The sequence below is a fragment of the Rhinoraja longicauda genome, chromosome 6 (genome assembly GCF_053455715.1).
Source record: "Rhinoraja longicauda isolate Sanriku21f chromosome 6, sRhiLon1.1, whole genome shotgun sequence".
Lineage (NCBI taxonomy): Eukaryota > Metazoa > Chordata > Chondrichthyes > Rajiformes > Arhynchobatidae > Rhinoraja > Rhinoraja longicauda.
Genome location: NC_135958.1, coordinates 80,278,321 through 80,300,607, shown reverse-complemented (window position 1 = coordinate 80,300,607; position 22,287 = coordinate 80,278,321). Strand labels below are relative to the sequence as shown.

At 41.5% G+C, this 22,287-nt stretch overlaps 1 protein-coding gene across 4 annotated transcripts in view; it reads right to left on the bottom strand.

Annotated features, from left to right (window-relative positions):
- Nucleotides 1–3,526: 3,526 nt before the first annotated feature.
- The window catches only part of LOC144594653 (mitochondrial Rho GTPase 1), a 70,838-nt gene continuing 52,077 nt past the window's right edge, over nt 3,527–22,287 (bottom strand). For 2 of the 4 annotated variants that reach the window (XM_078401451.1, XM_078401453.1), the window contains 2 exons: nt 21,037–21,159; nt 3,527–4,703 (listed from right to left, as the gene is read on the bottom strand). In XM_078401451.1, coding sequence (XP_078257577.1) covers nt 4,586–4,703; nt 21,037–21,159 — 241 coding nt within the window. In that variant the 3' untranslated portion in view covers nt 3,527–4,585. Of the gene's footprint in view, nt 4,704–10,141; nt 10,280–21,036; nt 21,160–22,287 lie in introns of all 4 variants that reach the window. The other 2 variants (XM_078401454.1, XM_078401452.1) reach the window with 2 other exon arrangements.

Sequence of the window (22,287 nt, the reverse complement as noted above, 5' to 3'; positions counted from 1 at the left end):
GTCCTGGCAACATCCTCGTAAATCTTCTTTGTACTCTTTCCAATTTGACAACATCTTTCCTATAACATTATGCCCAGAACTGAACACAATACTCTAAGTGTGGCCTCAGCAATGTTTTATACAACTTCAACATATTGTTCAAAGGAAACTGGGAAAATAATTTTAAGGATGAGATTTTCTCGTGGAAACAAGAGAACCTAGAGAAAAATCATGGCGCACGGTTTACTGGGTCAAATGGCACTTTCTCCATTGTAGCTTTCCAGAAAAGCAAATCATGAACGTCCATGGTCAGAGATCTGTTACTCCACCCACCTGCCAATCCAACCCTCCTCATCTGCATCACATGCCAGGTTTTACCCAACCCAGTCTCTCTTCTCCAGCTTTATCCCCGTTACAGTCTGAAGGGTCCTGACCCGAAATGCCACGTGTCTGTTCCTTCCACAGATGCTGCCTGACCCGCTGAGTTCCTCCAACATTTTGTGTTTTGTCTCAGTAAAGTGCATCGACTTTGATGACCTGGGAATAAGTTGGCTAGCCATGAGGTTAATGCGTAAACAAGACTGAAATGTAGATGAGAGGACAGTGTCACGGGAGGCTCTGTGTAAATGATAGGATTAAACGTAGAAACATAGAAAATAGGTTTAGGAGGAGGCCATTTGGCCCTTCGAGCCAGCACCATCATTCATTGAGAAGTTGGGATGTAATGTTAAAATTGTACAGGGCATTGGTGAGGCCGAATCTGGAGTATGGTGTGCAGTTCTGGTCGCCAAATTATAGGAAGGATGTCGACAAAATGGAGAGAGTACAGAGGAGATTTACTAGAATGTTGCCTGGGTTTCAGCATTTAGGCTACAGAGAGAGGTTGAACAGGTTGGGTCTTTATTCTTTGGAGCGTAGAAGGTTGAGGGGGGACTTGATAGAGGTTTTAAAAATTTTGAGAGGGACGGACAGAGTTGACGTGGGTAGGCTTTTCCCTTTGAGAGTGGGGAAGATTCCAACAAGGGGACATAGCTTCAGAATTGAGGGACAAAGGTTTAGGGGTAACATGAGGGGGAACTTCTTTACTCAGAGGGTTGTGGCTGTATGGAATGGGCTTCCGGCGGAAGTGGTGGAGGCTGGCTCGATTTTATTATTTAAGAGTAAATTGGATAGGTATATGGATAAGAGGGGATTAGAGGGTTATGGTCTGAGTGCAGGTAGATGAGACTAGGTCAGAGCGAATGGTCGGCGTGGACTGGTAGGGCCGGACAGGCCTGTTTCCATGCTGTAGTTGTTATATGTTATATTGTAATCATGGCTGATCATCCACAATCAGTAATCTGTGCCTGCCTTCTCCCCATATCCCTTGATTCTGCTAGCCCCTAGAGCTCTATCAAACTCTCTCTTAAATCCATCCAGTGAATTGGCCTCCACTGCCTCCTCCTGTGGCAGGGAATTCCACAAATTCACAACTCTGGGTGAAAAAGTTTTTTTCTCATCTCAGTTTTAAATGGCCTTCCCTTTATTCTCAGACTGTGGCCCCTTGTTCTGGACTCCCCCAACATTGGGAACATTTTTTTGGGTGGTCGAAAGGATTGAAATTGAAACAGAGAAAAGGATGCAAGATAAGGAGGGAAGAGGAATGAAATGTAAAGGCAGAAGGCGGGATAAAAGGTGGAAGGGGATCGGGGAAGGGGGGGGGGTGGAAGAGTAGAGGCAGGATAGTGAGGAGAAATGGATACCCACCAGAGCTGGGCATATGGAAGAGAGGGGGGAAAAGAAAGGGTGGGGGGCAGTTTTAACTAACATTGGAGAATTCAATGCCTTCCAGTCACAGGCTCATGAGTCAAGTCAAGTCAAGTCAATTTTATTTGTATAGCACATTTAAAAACAACCCACGTTGACCAAAGTGCTGCCATGCATATACCAGAGGCTTCAATCGGCTCGCATTCGTGAACCATTGTTGCCTCTATGCTCAACTACCCTGTTCACAATGCACACGCATTACTAAACCTAATTGGAGGTCTTCACCATAGAGCTTTGATATTCAAAAAGGCAGGTAACCAGAAGACACGAATGAAAGTGCATGGTAAAATACGGAGAAGGCATGAAATACATTTTACAAGTGTTCTGGATCAAGTGGCACAGCAGGTAGAGCTGCTGCCACACAGCGCCAGACACTCGGGTTCAATTCTGACTTCAAGTGCTGTCTGTGTGGAGTTTACAGGCTCTCCCTATGACAGCGTGATCCTGGCGTTTCAGTTTCCTCCCACATCTCAAGGACGTGCGGGTTGGAGGTTAATTGGCCCTCTGTAAATTGCCCCTAGTGTGTTGGATGGGAGTGGATGTGAAATTGGGATAACATGTAACTGGTGTGAACAGATGGTCGATGGTCGGCGTGGACACGGTCGTCTGATTTCCACGCTGCATCTCTAAACTAAACTATATCTATTACTGGCATCCTCGGCTGTGTGGCTCTATCTTGAGAATCTGAAAAACAGGACAGAAACGCTGGCTCCCGAAAGCAAGAGACTTCCCTCCTACTTCATTCAGAATGGTAGAGCAGCCTAAAGCCCCAGGTTGTGTTTTAACTGTGCACTTCCTGACCGCCAGAGATTTGCACAAAGATTTGTTTGTGTACAATGCATTTCCATTGAACTTGGTATTGGGTTACAATCATTTGCAAAGAACCTTTAGAATAAAGGACCGTCGCCAGCCTCGAATCCTTTGACTCACTGGAAGATTTGCTAAGCTTCTTCCATGTAATGCAATTGGATAGTCTGGAACTGCCTGTGTCAACAAGCCATGCATTGTGCAGTATCCCAGGTACTTGTACATTAATTCACTTACATGATCTTGGAGGCAGTTGAAGCTACCTCCAAGCTGGGAACATTAACTGAAAATGAAAGACAAACACAGCAGAACAGGATGAGCTGGAGATACCCAGCATGTTAGGCAGGACCCGTGGAGGAAGAGAATGAATGTTGAAGATCATTGGTCTTTTATTACATCAACCTGAAACGTCAGGAAGTGTAGAAAGGAACTGCAGAAGTTTGTTTGCAGGCAGCATCTCTGGAGAAAAGGGATAGGTGATGTTTTGGGTTGAGACCCTTCTTCAGACTGACCCTTCTTCTGTCTGAAGAGGTATCTTGACCCAAAACGTCACCTATTCCTTTTTCCAGGGATGCTGCCTGATCAACGTCAGCTTTTTGTGTCCATCTTCGACCTGAAATGTCAAATGCTTTCCGCTTCGCAGATGCTGACTTACCTACCGAGTGTTTCCAGTCTTTCCCAATTTTAGGTCTAAATTGGTGCTCAGAACTACGTGATTTTAAAGACTAAGAGAACACTCAATGCGATTAACCTGGAATGGACTAACATAACATTCTAGTGATAAGAGAGCAAATTTCCAACTCACTACATCAATCTGTCCCTAAACCTTCAGCTTCTCAAACAAGCACAAGATTTTTGATAGAATATGATCAGACTTGGAAAAAAAACTAATGCCCGCCAAGAAAGTAATCTATAAGAATGTAAGATATAGCATGTAGATATTTATTGAAATTGTTTGAAAAAGTCAATGATGAAAAACAATGATAATGCAAGAGTTATTGGTTTAATATACAGGAAGAACCGAAATTCATTGTAACAGAAAAACTGCCCAGTGGTATTTTAGAGCTAACTTAATACTGGAAACATGCAACTATTACACACCAACAAAGCAATAGCTGTATTGCCCTGGAGTTGCAACACAGCACAGGCTACAGGAATAGGAAGACTCATCCTTCACTTACTTGAATGTTATGATCATGGGATCTACAAGACTCAGGTTACTTCAAGTGCAAACACCTTTACCTTCTCACCCGCCTTGAAGAACGATACATAGTAGTCTGAGGGCTGGAAGGGCAGACTGCCTATTTTCTCTGATACAAAACTCCTTTACTTGGTACAGAAGTGATACCGAACTCAGCTTATCTCGGAGAAGAAGAAAAAAGACAATGATTGCTCTTCTGTGTAAGATGACGCCCTGAGAAATAAATCTCTCGGTGACTTTCCTCCATGTTTCCTAGAAATTAAAATATTAACTAAACAATAAATAAAACTCCCCTCAATGCTTTAAATACCAGGCTGGAGGATAAAGATCTAAGTATCCACATGAAACAATCACTCGGCAACATTCAACCTGTTGCACCATACACCTAGAGTGAGCTAATTGCAGCGGGTATTCTGGGAGAAAATTCCATTTGGGAACTGCACCGTTATTTACAGTATTTACACAATTATATCCCTTTGGATACCTGATATTGGCGGGTCTGAATTCTTCTTGCATGACAGGTACTCTGGACTCAATACCACTGTTACACATGGCAAAACAGAAGCGGAGACTGAAATGGTAGAAGGGTCATTACAAGTTCAGGATCGTTCTTTCACAGATCGTGGTTACTATCGGACCAGCTTTTGACCATTCAGTACTTTTGTTTTCTTGCGCCCCTCGGTTTAAAGAAATGCTCGCATATTAAAATAAAAAAAACACTCAGGATATTCGTTGCTGCTTCTTGAAACTGTTTATAAAATGGTGACCAAATGACAGCCCCCCCCCTTCTGATCACCGCTGTTTTAGCAATGCTTTGTACACAGCAAATCCTAGGACAGCAAACACCGTGGCTCCAAGGCTTGCTCGGAGCCAGAATGTTGAAGTCTTCAAGTCGGCCTGTGATGTGTGTCTGAAAAGAAGCACAAACGTAGAGTGAGAATGTGTAGGAAGGAACTACAGATGCTGGTTTACACCAAAGATAGACACAAAACGCTGGAGTAACTCAGCGGGACAGGCAGCATCTCTGGAGAGAAGGAATGGGTGAGGTTTCGGGTCGAGACCCTTCTCATGCTAATTTGTTTAGCGACTGGGAGATCCAGCAGCCCTTGGCGGACCAAGTGCAAGTGTTTGGCAAAATGGTGGCCGAGTCTGCGCTTGGTCTCGCTAATGTAAAGGAGGCCACATCGGAAACACCGAATGCAGGTGCAGAGATGAGAGGAGATGCATGTGTACCTCTGTCTCACCTGCTGAGGTCTTTGAATGGATACGAGGGGGAAGGTGAAGGGACAGGTGTCACATCTCCTGCGGTTGCATGGGAGAGTATCTGGGGACGGGGTGGTTTGGGACGAATGAACCATGGAGTTGTGGAGGGAATGGTCTCTACAGTCTGAAGAAGGGTCTCGCCCCGAAACATCACCCATTCCTTCTCTTCATAGATGCTGCCAGTCCCGCTGAGTTACTCCAGCTTTTTGTGTCTACTTACAATAAGAGTTGAAATTAAAAGATCAATGCATTTTTAAAACCATGCTTAAACACAAAGCTGTATGTTCTTTACATAAAAGGCACAGTCCTAACTTATTCCTCTCACGGATGGATCAGTACTACACGATGCAGTGATACAACAAGAATGGAAGGCATGCTCTTTGTACCAGAGACCACACAGTGCCCTTGCAAAGACATACGCTGTGGGCTGCAGTCAAATTTAGTGTTCCCACAGTGTAACAACATAATGTATTTACAGTGGTTACTGAACATGCTCAATTACGCACTGAGCCAGACATCTGACAGTACAGCAGCTTAGCGAGTGGGTTAAAATGGCAGCATTATTTACTGGTTTAGTAGGTCTGAGTTAGTCGTTAACTCGTGCGACATACGAGAGCTTCTTTTTAATCGATTTGCCGAAAAATAATGCAATCCTGCAAAGATTTCATAACTTTTCAATGCCACCTCTTCATGACTATTCCACTGGGTACAAGTCAGTAAGTGTGTGAGACACAGAATATATTAGTGATACAATTATTACATTCAGATTTACATTAAAACATAAGTGAGCGACATTTGAAAAGTATTAATGTTTTGGGCAGTGGCTGAGGAAGCTGCCACTTATTTCCAGGTGTTTTTTTTCCTGCTTTGTAGCGTTTGCAGTTACTCCACCATCTGAATTCAGCCATTCAGCAGCACCCGTTACAATCGTGATGTAGCAGTAACTCAGTGATTCATGTACCTGGTCCTTCCACCCAGTACCAAGGGAGCTCTAAAATAATGAAACATTCATGGCATTAAAATAAAATGGGTGGCACAGCAGGTAAAGCTTGTGCCTCATACATCCAGAGACCCAGGATCCATCCTGACCTCTGGTGTCATCTGTGTGGCGTTTCTGTGTTTCACGTTCTCCCTGTGACCGCGTGGGTTTTCTCCGTGTGTTCCAGCACCTCCCACATCCCAAACACTTGCGGGTTTGTAGGTTAATTGGCCTCTGTGAATTGCCCCTAGTGTGTAGGATGTTGATGGGGAAACTTGGATAACAGAACTAGTGTGAATATGATCTATGGTCGGCTGGACTCGGTGGATCAGAGGGCCCGTTTCCACGTTGTGTCTCAAATCTAAACCTTTCATTTCCCTCACCCTTTCATCTTTGGAAGGACACAGTGCTAACTGGGAGGAGAGAGCTCAGCTCTGTCAGCCTCTGGCTGAAAAACCTCACCCTGCAACGTAATTAGATCCTGTTTTCTATTCTGCGCAAATCTGAGGTCATCCTAAAACCTGAACTTGCACCAAACCCAGGGTTTACGGAACCACAACGGTTCCAGCTAAGAAACACTTTGATTTTTAAATTTCCATTCCTCATGTTCAAATATCTCCATGGGCTTGGCCTCCCTCTTTCCTACCATACTCCACGGCACAAAAAAAAGGAGCACGCCACTCAGCCCGAGTGCTGATCTGTTAGAGGTCTTAATTCCTCTTCTGTGTCAGTCCCACTCACCTGAACTTGCCATCCTTTCAATAATGTACCCACCACCTCTACAGGTGCATCCAGTGATCAGGCCTGCATGGTCTTCTTGGCTAGTCATGCAGCATTGAAAAATGGCCCTTCAGCCCAACTTGTCCATGCCGACAAAGATCCCTCGTCTTCACTCGTCCCACCTGCCTGCGTATGCCCACTATCCCTCTAAACCTTCCCTATCCATGCACCTGTCCACATGTCATTTAAATATTGTTACGGTCTCTGCATTGTACCTCTGGCAGCTCATTCCATACACCCTCCATCCTCTGTGAAAATGTTGCCCCTCAGGCCCCTATTAAATCTTTAATCTATCACCCTTAAACCTGCGTCTTCTTGTTTCTGATTCCCCTGCTCTGGATAAAAAGTGTTCAACAGATTCACTACTTACTGTAAAAAAAAAACTCCAATGCAGATCAGATTTATAAGACCACTCCGACATAAATAACACCCGTTAATGTAGTTATCTCAACATCTATCCTGTGATGCGTCTTTAAGATCCTGGGTATCACAAAATGCTGGAGTAACTCAGCGGGTCAAGCAGCATCTCAGGAGAGAAGGAATGGGTGACGTTTTGGGTCGAGATCCTTCTTCAGATCCTGTATGCTTCAATATAATCCCACCTCATTCCTCAAAACTCTATTTTCCTTGCAATAAAGACAAACACAACTGCTCTCTTTTTGTTATTTGTGCACGAGTTCCTAGATGCCTTTGTGCTTCAACGATTTGCAACTTTAGGTAATAATCCAACTTTTGATTCCTCTCAAAGTCCTTGGCCTCACAGCTTCTCCACAATAAACTCCAGTTGTCAGGTTTTACCTACTAGCTTAGTGTTTACATCCTGTTGCAGAGTCCAAATACACTCATCACAACAACATGCCCTCCTACCAATTTTTGTTCTCTAATTGTCTGCATTCCTCCAATTTATGCCATCTAATTTAACAGCTCCACCATGGATGTCCATGGCTCCAGCTGTCGAGGCACCAAAACCCTGCAATTATCTTCCAAGAGCTCTCTTTCCTCTCTTTTATTCATCAAACAGGTCTTTAAAGAGGAGACACAAGATGCTGGAATCTTGAGCAAAATGCTGGAGGAACTCAGCGGGCCAGGCAGCATCTGCGGAAGGAATGGACAGGTGATGTTTTGGATCTTTCTTCAGATTGAAGGCCGGTCCCAACCTGAAACTTCATCTATCTATTCCCTCCTCAGATGTCGCCTGACCGACGAGTTCTTCCAGTACTTCGTCTGATGCAGCTCGTTAAAGCCTTCTTTATTGTCTCCTGCCATGTGGCTCAGTGCCAACATGTATTTGATAATGCTCTTGTAAAGTTCCTTGGGATGTTTTACTATGTTAGAGGATCTATACAAATAAAAGCAGTTGCTGTTGCGATAACCAGGGAAATGTTAAACACTGAGCATAAGGAACTAAATAAATATAATTGGATTTTCCAATTGTTAGTTAGTTAACTTTAGTTTAATTGAAAAAATGTGTTGAAATATGCATCACATCAGATATTAATGAATGGGCAATTTGAAACAATATGGAAACAAGTGCTTTAAGAATAATAAAAAGATACTTCAGTAAGCAGCTACATTTTAATATAAGGGTTCCATTCTTTTTCTGAAGACATGGTTAATTATTCCAGTTTTAGCATATAAGTGGATGTGGAGAGGATGTTTCCACTAGTGGGAGAGTCTAGAACTAGAGGTCATAGCCTCAGAATGAAAGAACGTTCTTTTAGGAGGGAGATGAGGAGAAATTTCTTTAGTCAGAGGGCGGTGAATCTGTGGAATTCTTGGCCACAGAGGCTGTGGAGACCAAGTCAGTAGATATTTTTAAGGTAGAGATAGATAGATTCTTGATTAGTACAGATGTTAGTTATGGGGAGAAGGCAGGAGAATGGGGTTAGGAGGGAGAGATAGATCAGCCGTGATTGAATGGCAGACTTGATGGGCCAAATGGCCTAATTCTTCTATCACTTTGACCTTATGATATATGTAATGGTAATTAAAAATGTTTTACTTTGATAGAAAGACTATTGTAATGAGCATTAAGCATAAGAATGCTGTGGATTTAGATTGCCCATAACAAATGTATGCACACTTTGCATGGGTAATACTGCAAAGCTTGAGGAAAGGACATTACAAATATACTTCAAAATGATCACCCATGGCAGCTGAGAGTAGCTGCCTGTCGCCTGTCGAAGTTATTCAAGTTAAAGTCCTTAACAAAAATAACTCAAGAATAAAAATACAAACATTACAGTGGAAGCACACTACCGACATCATTATATCTCATTGGCTTTTAGTTTGCAACCGTTCTGTATCCATATTACCCTCAATGCATTATGGTCACGTGATAGAACACAGAACAGTGCAGCACAGGAACCGGCCCTTCGGCCCACAATGTCATGATACAAAGTTAAATGAATCTTATCTGCCTGCCAGTGATCCATATCCCTCCATCTCCATGTGCCTGTCTAAAAGCCTCAAACACCACTATCGTATCTGCCTCCTCCACCACCCCTGGCAGTGTTCCAGGCACCCACTACCCTCTGTGTAAAAAAGACATCCCGCCCATCTCCTTTAAACATTGCCTGTCTCACCTAAAAGCCATTTCCTCTAGTCTATGAAATATCCACCCTGGGAAAAATGTTCTGACCATCTACCCTATCTATGCCTCTCATAACTTTTATATACTTTCAACAGGACTCCCCTCAATCTCCAGCATTAGAGAGAAAATTATTTAAGACTTTCCAACCTCTCCTTCCAGCTAACAACCTTTAATCCAGGCAGCATACTGGTGATATTACGTAACAGAACAGGTCTTGACTTTCTCCCAAAGGCTAATCCTCACATTCAATAATTCCAACATTTATTTCAGTGTAAAGTTATTTTCTACATACTTTGAAAAGACCAAAACCTCCACATCTCCTCTCTTGAGCGTGTCTCGGATGTTTTTAGTTGCTAAATTGTATGTAGACAGTGAAAGCAAAATGTGAGGAGTGCAGTTTGGAATATCAGAGGAGGGTCGAGGAGCAAGACCACTCATTGTACAAATGTTCATTGGAGTACAGCTGATACGTTAGACTGGAATACACCAGGAATTGTGTACGAAAGAACCGCAGATGCTGGTTTAAATCGACGGTAGAATCAAAATCACTCAGTGGGTCAGGCAGCATCTCTGCGAGGGTAGACACAAAATGCTGGAGTCACTCAGCATCTCTGCAAAGGCACAAATGCTGCCTGACCCGCCGAGTGACTCCAGCATTTGGTGCATACGCCAGGATTTGTTCCATGTGAAAACCATAGTTCGGTGCAGTTGAATTTACTCTTTATACAGTTACCTGTCTTCAGGAGCAGCACCAGAATAACCCATGAAGATAGAATCTTCAACAAAGCTCACGGCGTGTACTTGGTGAACGAGACTGCCTTCATCATTGGCCAACAGCAAAGCCCCCACCTCGTCTACTCGGTCTTTAAACCTTGTGTATACACACACACACACAAGTATTCAGTTCATAAGATGGCACTATAAATAGCACACGACTCAACTGTCTGCATTGGACGAGTATAAATCCCCAAGTGTTTGGTTAATGATTAGATTCAAGGAGCAGTCCTGCACTAATTAAGCTTCATTAATATAATGGAATATTTGAAGTGTTAACCTGAATGATTGTATTCTTCCAATCTCAAAACTGAGGTGAGAAAAAAACCCTTTTCACTCAGAGAGTTGTGGATTTATGGAATTTACTGCCACAGAGGGCAGTGGAGGCCAATTTACTGGATGAGTTTAAAAGAGAGTTAGATAGAGCTCTGGGGGCTAGCGGAATCAAGGGATATGGGGAGAAGGCAGGCACGGGTTACTGATTGTGGATGATCAGCCATGACCACAATGAATGGCGGTGCGGGCTTGAAGGGCCAAACATTTATTTAATTCTGAATACGTTTTGAGGATGGTAGTCAGATGGTTTGGAGGGTAAGTGGCGGGGTATGAAGGGAAGGATCTATTGAAAGTCAGGTACTATTCAAAGGCCCAAAACAACAGCCATTGATATCATTGTGGGTGTGCACATTCTAGGTTTCTTTGGAATGGAGGAACAATAGATACATGGAGACATAAGAAACTGAAGATGCTGCAACCTTGAGTAAAACACAAAGTGCTGGAGTAATTGAGTGGGTCAGGCAGCATCTGTGGAAGAAAGCTGATAAAGACTTGCTAGGCTTTGTCCCACCTACACATCTCTTTACCAACTTTCTCCCCATGACTATCAGTCTGAAGAAGGGTCTTGACCCAAAATGTCATTGGAACATTCACTCAGAGATATTTTTCTCTATGTTACATAGTGGGGATAAGAGATCTAACATAACTGGTTCTGTGCAAAGGAAACTTAGGTGAAAGATAAAATGCAACGCATTGGAGGAACTTGGAAGTAGTGAAACTAGTGTAGGTACTCAATTGATGTTAAAAGTACAACAACGTTTCATTTTAATGAAGATTTCTTAAACAAAATGGAGCAATTTTAATTAAAAAACTCGCAGAATTCAATTATAAATTAAAATGAACACATTTATATTCACTATTTAGCAGGACTGCCCCTTCATACAAATGCACATGAGTCACCTGCTGCTTAGATTACATGATCTCTCAACCTTATCGAACAATCAACTAGTACATCAGTAGATTGTTCGGGATAAGTGAGGTGCAGGCATTGGCTAGCTGAGCATGCTCGTTCAAGTTAGGGAAATATCAGTGCAGGTTAGAAGGGTCATTTTGAGGTGAACAAGAAATCTGTTAATGACGGAGATATTATTGGCACAGTGGGTCTCAAGTACCATTAGACCATTGGGTACAGCAGCAACAAATACCACTGGAACAATGGGCCATTGCAGGGCATGACTGCAGTAAAAAAGTCACAATATTCTAAATAGCAACAATTCAGATTCAACAAGTATTAAGACCTCCATTTCACTTTGAAGGCAGTTACACTGCAAGACTGGTTAAAAATGCCAATAGGTTGATACAGTATTGGATCTCTCAAACAGGACACCTAAATCTGAATTCCAATCTCAAGTTGCTTGAATTTCAGCATCTATTACAAGACAAAAGGTATGATGGTCTTGGAGTCTGTACAAAGAGCAGCCCAATGTGGGAATGTGAGAATGAGAAATTATTGGGGACATGGAATATGTTCCGTAACTGGGGGGTTTTCGTGAGTAAGGAATGAGTTGATGGAGGTACAAAAGTCAAAGTTCAATTGCTCACAAAAGTTTTAGTGGCAGAAATGTACAGCACAAAAATGAGTAAAGAACTCAATGATTGACACTATAGCAAGTAACCAATTAGCCTTTCAACAAGGGATTTTGGTGCATACGACATCATTGATTTAGAAATGAGTAAGGACATATCTTGGAACCACTGATCTCAGGAGATCTGCTGCATTCATCTCCTGCAAGTCATCTACATTGATTAAATAACATGTGCCAAATACCACCAAAGTGAAATCCTGTTAATGAGAGGCAAAAAAAAAAAGTGAACCAGGAACCAGAATATTTCAAAAAAATAAACATAATGACATTAAAAACAGATGACAAAGTAATATTTTTATCTCAAGGCAAACAGGAAAATCTTTTCAACACACACTAGCAAGGGAGGAAAGGTGGAAGGACAGATACCTGACAAGATTATGGAGTGTAGTTAATAAGAAGTGCTGTGATACTGGTGTGGAAACAGTTACAGATAAGCAAACAAAATTAAAATGAACATCTAAAACAAAACATTAGAAATATTATGGCACACCAAGTTATTTACAGTTTACCTTTACTCATGCATGCAATAATGAATTGTAAGTTTTACAAAGGCAAGTGCAATAATAGTCGTTCAAACCATCAGGCTTTGGGATTAAAATATAAAAATGTAAACAAAGACCATGGCATATTGGGTTGGGAGAATAAACTTCTTATGACATTTATGAGACTGGAATCATGCAACAGTACAGGGCAAATGATTCTTGCTTACTTGGAAATCTAAAATTACAAACTGAATTCCGATGATGTTACAAAAATAATTTAAATTTCAACGATGGACTTGAAACTTAATATGCTTATAATCTGATTTGCATTCTACAGCCTATCAAATGATGGGAGGATTAGTTAAATGCCACTACCTGGGGCTGAGGTATAGTTCACTGCATTACCAATATCCTAACAGAACAAAAGTAACTAAGTGCAGGGGAAAATAATCAAGATTTCAAGAGGAGCTTTAATCAGACAAATTTAAACATTGCAAACATTTTTCATTCTTTAAATTTCAAGTGATAAATTTGATGATTTAGAACCTTTTATTCTCCAGGGTGGGCTAATCTGGCTAGCCAAAATTCCAATAAAAATATGCATTTACTTTATAAGTATCAAATTTAGTATAAATCCAACTCTTTACCCATGGCATAATTCTCGATATCATTGAACATGCATTTTTAAACTTGTTATTTAAAGGTTATCGGCTAAAGGATGTCCGGCTGATTTTCCTCTCATTAATGTGGAGGTCAATGATTGCTCTACCTGTGACCTGCTGAATTCTGTGAAGTCCCCACTGAGCTCAGGGACTTGCTAGTCTGACTCAGTTTGCAGTCTTTGCCAATTGAATCAGTGCGTGAGATACTTCCTTTAGCTGAGCAGACTTTGTAGATTTAAGATTTGATTGATGTACTATATGGGTCTACTACACATTGACTTTACAAATCAAGTAAGTAGTTTAAAAAGATTCCCTCCCTCATCAGTACGTTGTCTTCACATGGGTCAGCCTGGTGCGGTGATGGGAAGGAAAAAAGTTAAGAAATACGTGAAGAGGGGCTACATCTCTAATTTGCCAGACTATCTTATCTCCAGTTTGCAAGTTCCAGATTAAACCAGAGAATAGTCTATGCTTTTGTGTAGGAAGGAACTGCAGATGCTGGTTTAAACCGAAGGTAGACACAAAAAGCTGGAGTAACTCAACGGGACAGGCAGCATCTCTGGTGAGAAGTGAATGGGTGAGGTTTTGGGTCGAGACTCTTCTTCAGACTTGCTATCCCTTGTATTCTCAGAACTCAGAAGGTTCCTTTAGATACTATCAGCGTGAAGGTTTGAACTCCCAGAACAGATTGAGAGTAGAAAAGGGCTGAGAAATGCTCAGTGTTAATAATGGCAAAGGGCAGGAGCCAAAGAATACAACCAACAATGTGAGTGTTGAACCACTTGTAAACAAACCCAGGCACCTCTCACTTCACCGTGTAAACTCATCAAATTTTAACACTATTAGGCTTGTTAACATTGCTGTATAGAATCAGATTAATTTTGTAAATAGGCTTTGCAACATGGAGATTGCTGTATTTGATTTTTACTTGGTAAAAATAGCAAATGACAGGAAAGCAACTCGACAAAGAAATTTAACAAAATCTTTTTCTCTCTCCACCCACATAACCCAAAAATGTATTCCCAATTCTGTAAACCTGTAATTTCAATTAGAAGATATTAATAAACTGAATGCCTTAAAATTGCAGTCATTACCAGAAGGCATTTGATCAAGATATCAGGATTCTTGATAGTGTTGGTTGTACTCTGGGCTCCTGTTCTAATTTCTTCAATAGCCGCCTTATTCATGGCATATCCACTGTTATTATTCTTCCCAATTTACCTCACTTACCTGAAGGAAGGATGGACTGTTCCACAAAAATAAAGCCAATTAGCCTCCTAACCCAGTTGTATTTGAAGGGAGTTTAGTGAGATATGTAGAACGTAGAACAGAACAGCACAGGATAGGGCCCTTTAGCCCACAATATCTGTGATGAATATGGTGCTAAGATAAACTAGTCTCATCTACCTGCACATGAACCATATTCCTCCATATCTCTGTGCCTATTTAAAAGCTTCATAAATGCCACCATGGTATCTGCCTCCTCCACCACCACCCCTGGCAGCACCTTCCAGGCACCCAACACCCTGTGTTAAAAAATACCCCAAAACTTGCCCCCGCGTTTCTCCTTTAAACTTAAAGCTGTGCCTTCTAGTCTTTGAGATTTGCACTCTGGGGGGGGGGGGGGGGGGGGGGGGCGGGGAGAGTTCAGAACTTACATAGAACTGTATGTGACTCCAAAATACTTCCATATTCCCAATTTCAGTTGCATGATGTTGGAAAGGGCTATTGAGGTAAATTGGGCATTTCCCTCACTTTCCCCTGAGTGTTTTCAGTCATTGATCTATTGTTCACCAGTGCTGTGGTGGGAGTTGGTATGAGCAGGATTACAAATTAGGAAGACATTCTCACCACTTCCTACTGCTTGCCCACAACTGACTTGAATTTTGCAATTCTGAGGTCCAAGCTACAAGCCAACTTCTAGGATAACAGTATACAGTAGAATGTCTGAACTTACTAAGAGAAAAATATGCCATTGAAATTTAAAACCAGATAGCTCACAGATAGAAGTATAAAGTGGTGTATGTGAATCAAAGTCTAGGATTTACCAATGAACTCTTAAGGAGTTACAAAGACAGATTGATTGAAAGATTGAAAAATACAGCATGGAAATAGGCCTTTTGGCTCACCAACCATTGATCACCGATTCACACTAATTGCCCCTCGAGTGGATGCGAAAGTGGGATAACATCCACTCCCTACATGAGGGGCACTTTACAGAGGCCAATTAATCTATAAACCCACATGTCTTTGAGACATTGAAAGAAAACTGAGCACCCGGAGGAAACTTCCCACAGACAGCACCCGAGGTCAGAATCGAACCAGGGTTTCTGGTACTGTGAGGCAGCAGCTCTATCAAAAGGGATCAAAAGCTGCTGCTGTCATTTGATTTAAACCTGGGTTTAACTACGATAAAAGATGCTTGTGAGAGGTTTGGAGTTATAACAGAGGAAAACGGTTGGAGCTATTCGACTTTAAGACAGTACCCTGGAAGTTATATGGATATTGTTTTCTGCACAGTAAGGCAAGTGTTGAAGCCCATCTACTGAACACAAGGCCCAAGCCATGGGAGTTTATAAAAGCAGTCTTCAGTCTTAAAAGCAGTTTTGATAACGTCACAAGCTTATAAGCATGGTTTACATCTCCAACTTTCTGAAATTCTCCACCATTCCCCATGTTATGTACCCAGCTTCCTCCTTGCATCCTCTTCCATGATGATTTGGAGGCACCATGTAGCTTCTCCAATTCACCATTACTAAAGCCAAAACTGAGAAACAACTTACATTCTTTATTTTCCCCTTCAATCAATTATCTGGGGATAAGAATAAATTCAACAGAACTGGAAGGAAGCGGCAAACTGGATTATAATGGGTCGCAGAAAGCGGAATGGGAAGCAAGTCAAAGTAGTGGAAAGATGTCAGCTTGGGTACTGTCCGGCTGAACCCAAAGATATGGCCAGAGATCTTTGTTAGGTTCGATGTTGGGAGTATTCTAGGGTTCAAGTCAAAATGATTTGTGTAAGTCTCGGTTCAGGGCTTAATTTTGTAAATTTCACTTGAAATAAAACAGAAAATGTTGGAAATACCCAGGCAGGTCAGGCAGCAGCTTTGGAAGAGAGACAGAGTTAACATCCCTGTCATTTTTTGTTTTGTTTTAGACGATATTTTGTTTTTGAATTGACTTCAGGGAGTGCCTACAATTATTTTTGCAAGAAGGTTAAATCAAGACCCCTATTACCTGTTCCAATGGAGGCAAAAATAATCTCATGACATTATTCAAAGAAGATGGGAGCTCCCCTAGTATTTTTATCAATATTTCTCTTTACAGCAAGAAAGGTTAACTGGTCGAAAGACCCTGTTGTCAAAGTGGCTGAGACAATGCTTCCTTACAACAGTGACTCTGCTTCAAAAGCAAGCCTATAATTGTCAAGCACTTTGGTTCCCTGTGGATCTAAATAAGACAATACAAATGCAAGTCCTTCCTTTCTGCCTTAAGTTTTGTCAAAGCTTGCATATCATGCTTAGATGTATGGGAAAACAATGTTCTGATAAAGAATATAGTCCAAAGTGATTGAAGAAACAAATTTGGGCATGAAACTGGAAATAACCCTGAGAAACACTTAATACTTTCCAAAGCCGGACACGCTAGAGGCAGGAAACATGTTCCCAATGTTGGGGGAGTCCAGAACCAGGGGCCACAGTTTAAGAATAAAGGGGTAGGCTATTTAGAACGGAGATGAGGAAAAGCTTTTTCACTCTCAGAATTGTAAAACTGTGGAATTCTCTGCCTCAGAAGGCAGTGGAGGCCAATTCTCTGGATGCTTTCAAATGATCTTTAAGACCTCTTAAAGATAACGGAGTCAGGGGGTATGGGGAGATGGCAGGAACGGGGTACTGATTGTGAATGATCAGCCATGATTACATTGAATGGCGGTGCTGGCGTGAAGGGCCAAATGGCCTACTCCTGCACCTATTGTCTAAAGCCAAAATGGGATATACAATGCAGAATATTACATTGCAAAAAGTTTCCCAATGGAATAAATTAAAAAAATATATTAGTTACTTTATATGCCTATAAATAGAAAGGTGTGATTTACAATGGGTAAGGCATTCCGCAAAGGTAAGAAAGTAGCGACAAAATACAATGTTCTATTAACCATTGTTAAACAGTTTCAGGTTCAGGGCTTGCAGTTTAAGGGGGAGAATTTTTTCTTACTCAAAATAACAAATAGGTATTCTTTTACCCAAGTGTGGAATTTGATACCCATTATCAAATGAAGGGAGCAAAAAAAATAAATCTAAACAGTAAGTTCTTAATACAGGATATAACTCTAATTTATGAAATTATGCAAAATATTCAAAATTGTAGAGGATAAATATATAATGACACTCAACACTAGTGGGGAAAAAACCAGAGCGTTGAATCAAGTTCCCAAATGAAGGTGGACTCAATATCTATATTTTAGAACTAAACATTTCAGCATTGAAAGCTAAATACCACTTTGCTATGGAAATGTCGGCGATCGCTTCGCTCAACACCTGCGCTCGGTCCGCATTGGCCAAACTGATCTCCTGGTGGCCGAGCACTTCAACTCCCCCTCCCATTCCCAGTCTGACCTTTCTGTCATGGGCCTCCTCCAGTGCCATAGTGAGGCCCACCGGAAATTGGAGGAACAGCACCTCATATTTCGCCTGGGCAGTTTGCAGCCCAGTGGTATGAACATCGACTTCTCCAACTTAGATAGTTCCTCTGTCCCTCTCTTCCCCTCCTCCTTCCCAGATTTCCCTCTATCTTCCTGTTTCCACCTATATCCTTCCTTTGTCCCGACCCCCTGACATCAGTCTGAAGAAGGGTCTCGACCCGAAACGTCACCCATTCCTTCTCTCCAGAGATGCTGCCTGACCTGCTGAGTTACTCCAGCATTTTGTGAATAAATACCTTCCATTTGTACCAGCATCTGCAGTTATTTTCTTATACTTTGCTATGGAACCTCAACTTAATGTTTCCAAGTTCCAAGGTAAATTGCAAAACTCCAGCTACACTTTATCCAACGTCACATTTGCTATTAAATATAAATAATGATACATCCGTGTATCATATAAAAACACAATTTTAAATGGGGGACAGAAACCCCTCTGCCCATAGCGATACCTTGCTTTGACACTGTTCCTGCCACACCATGGGCGATTATTAAATTTATATAGAGACAGCTTTTATGTACCTTTACCTACATGTCAGCCCATCTCTTGCATAGTTGGGGAACTAACCTCAGCCACAACGAGTATTCAGGACACGAACAGGGCTGAACTGAATCATGAACACGATTGGGTATGCAGTGTCCAATCGGATAAATGGAGAGACAAGAGACTGCAGATGGCAGAATCTTGGGCAAAAATCAAAGTGCTGGAGTAACCTAGCAGATCAGCCAACATCAGTGTGACGAAGGCTCCTAACCCCAAAGTGCTATTTGTCCATTTCACTCCATAGTTGCACCTGACTCAGAATTCCTCCAGCACTTTATTTTTTGTTCCAGTTTGTGAAAATATCCCGGTCAGTTAAAAACAACGAATGCTACATTTATACAAATCATATACATACATCACAGTAAATATACACATGTAAAACTGCTAAACTACATGCATCATATCAGCAATTACTTGCATAATCTGTATATTGCCTTTTACGTGGGTCCTGTACCTGACTGAAATGTTACACAAGCACCAGCTCCTCCATAACTTGGTCATTTTACGACGCAGTTTACATTTAAAAAACCATATGATACTACATAATAATTATGATCACAAACAGCTCAGTACGTCTTCATATTTGACCAGTATAGAGCTGGTTTCGTAAAGCTGTCCGATGGAATTCTACACTGAAAAAGTCAAGTTCAACACTTATCTGAAGTAACAATACTAAATAATATGAATAGAAAAAATGTATCTGACACATCTCTCACCAAGTTTCTGCAGCACAACAGTGAAGCAACTTTATGTAGCATAGAGAATTAACTTTACATAAAGCCTTTTCGCCCTCGAATGCAGATTTGTCCACTTTTCACTAGCTGTTGTGAATTGTTGCTCCCAGCCCCACTCCAGCACAAAAGTGCAGTATTTCAGGACAGACCCTGAGAATCCGGCTATATGTTAAAGTCTGGAACACCTTCTAGATGTAGAGCTAGCAGTCACCCATTCCCTCTCTCTTAGATGCTGCCTGACCTGCTGAGTTACTCCAGCATTTTGTAATATCTTGCCATTAGTCGGCACTACTAAAACCAACACAGAAACAGGCCCTTCAACTATCAAGAACTCACCTATTAGAAATCCCATTTTTTCCACTACAAGATGTGCATCACATGACAGGTCAGGTGCAGAGAAGATGAACAAGGAAGTTGCTAGAACCTGAGGGAGAGGCTGGGCAGGCTAGAACTTTATTCTGAGGAGTGATCTTACAGAGGGGCATAAAATGATGAGGTGAATAGATAGGGTGAATGTAGTCTTTGTTTGCAGGGTGAGGGAGTCCAAAACTAGAGGGTATAGGTTAGAGGGAAACGATTTAATAGGAACCTGAGGAGCAACATTTACATGGAAGAATGGTGGGTAGATGGAACGAGCTGCTCGGGGAAGTAGTTGAAGCAAGTAGAATGACAACATTTAAATGTACCAGCATCTGCAGTTATTTTCTTATATATTTAAATGGACAGGTAGGTAGGAGGAGGGTCCACAAGATTAGACCCTGGGATCAAGGCTTAGGGGGGCGCTTGAGGCTCCAACCAGAGTCCAGGTGAAAAAAAAATCCTCAGGTCCTCTCATTCTTCTAAGCCATACCTTAAATCTGTACCTTTGGTTTTAGACATCTGCTGTGAAGAAAGGTTTCTTACTACAATAACAAATTAATAATCCACTGCCAGGTTCTAAACACCATTCCCTCATTCACTTGCTTCGGAATTTATTTGTGTCTCTTGCTGAATTCGCCAACTACAATGTACTTGTCTTTGTAAAAGCAGAAAACCTGGCGTAGATTCCCCTGGTGCTTGGTTTTCATTTACTGCTTTGGTCCCAACGGAGGTCAACATTTAATGACAGTTCAGACTCGACTTCAAGAAGGCAGTGTTCCACCTTCCTGGATCACTGCAGCGTTTCTAGTAAAGGTACTCTCAAGTACTGGTTTGGAGTGTGTTTCAGGACATGGACCAAAGAAAATGACTGATTCAAGGATAAGCTTATGTGTGTCCACAACTCTGATCACTAGAAACTTTAATAGTCTTTGATGGTCCTGGTTATAAGCTTGAAATTTACTGTGATTCACTTTGGCTAAAAAGGAAGCACAATCATAGAATGAGCATCTCCTTTCTGCATTGTCCGACTATCAATTGAAGAGGAATATTACTTTGCATCTACAAGGAACCAAACGTCACAACCTCATCCGGTAGTGTAAATGCAGCAGAATTATTACGGTGACTAGTACCTTTTTAACATACTGTCAACTGATATATTTAATATCCTTCCTTCCACAGGTAATGTTCCGAGATTTGCAAACCAATTTTCAGCAAAATTATCAGACAGGAATGTACCACTTTTTGTTAAAACCATGTTCCTATCAATGGCTGCCATCGACCTTACAAGGGGTTCCCAAGATTTCTCCCCACGAATAAAAGCTTTTAAAATAAAATCCCTCAAAATTAAAACTTTCAGTGGATATGCTGAGTGAAGCTGACTTTTGAAGGTTACCCGGCCCCAGAAAACATAACGAAAAAGCCTTCTGAAACCAGTAAATAAAATGAAGAACCTGTTAAGAACTGTAGTGTAGAATTTGGTCTTTACAGATTGCAGCAAGTCTGAGTTGAGGAGGTTCTGACAGATGCAATATGTACACCTGTTGCAGGTGCATAAACAGCGTAATCGGGCATGGCTGCGAAAACACACAGAAGTAAGGCAGTTGAGTCGCCACTCGCAAAAGAAAAATTAATTATAAAATGCAGATTCACACGCTTCTCGAAACTGATTGCAAAAGGCACCAAATGTTCCAACGTCAGTCCTGAACATATCTCAACAACTCCCCGTAGGGGGAACACACAACATGCGACAGTCCTACAGGAACGAAGGAAGGAAGATCTTACAAGAAAGAACTAAAGAAAGCAACAAAAAAAGGACTTGCAACACAAGACTTTTTTTTTTGTGTACAAAGGACCATAGGCATCTGCAGCAAATCCAGCGATTCAGGATTTGGAAGAAAATTATACACAAGCCTTTCTAATACTCTACGGCGTCACTGGCTGCCAATCCTCCGCTGTACTCAAGAGTTTACTTTTTACAAAGTTTTACCTATTTTAAAAAGAAGCAAGGAAAATAATTGCATCAGGGATGAAGCCAATTAATTCAAAAGAATGAGCCCGGGTGCCAGCTGTGGTACTGTCAACAGCCGGTGGTGACGGCATCTTTCAGAAGCAACCTGCATGCACTTAATGTCATCAGATACTAGAAAGATGGAGAGAGTGTTTGAGGTTGAACCAATAATAACAGCACACTCTGCAAGCAAGCCGGATTTGAGAGGATCTGAAAGCGAAACATTCCAGAAATTTGGAATTTCAATGATTGCACATTCTGCTCATTTCACACGGATTGATAAATTTCCATTCCCGTTCAGCTTATTAGATGTTCGATGTTTTAACTGGTAATATTCTGCCTCTCTGATGCTCATTTCAGGCTCCAGGCACTCAATTCAGTTCTAAGGTTGAATGAAACGAAGGGCCTAAAGTTTGTCCTTGAGCGAACTCTCGATGGTGGAAGAACATTTGAGGAACATTTCAACTGTAAGGAAGACTTACGGTGGAATCTATGGTGTACAAATGAGGGTCAGCAAGGCTGAAATAATCATTTGAATCGTTTTTTGCAGAGAGTACATTGTTTAAACTGCAGTCACCATTCCCATGTTATAAAACTGGAATATGATTCTCATTTTCCCACCCAAGTGATAGAATGCAAGTGCAACAAAGAGCAAAATTACACTGTATAAAGGGTCACATCAAAATAACCCTTC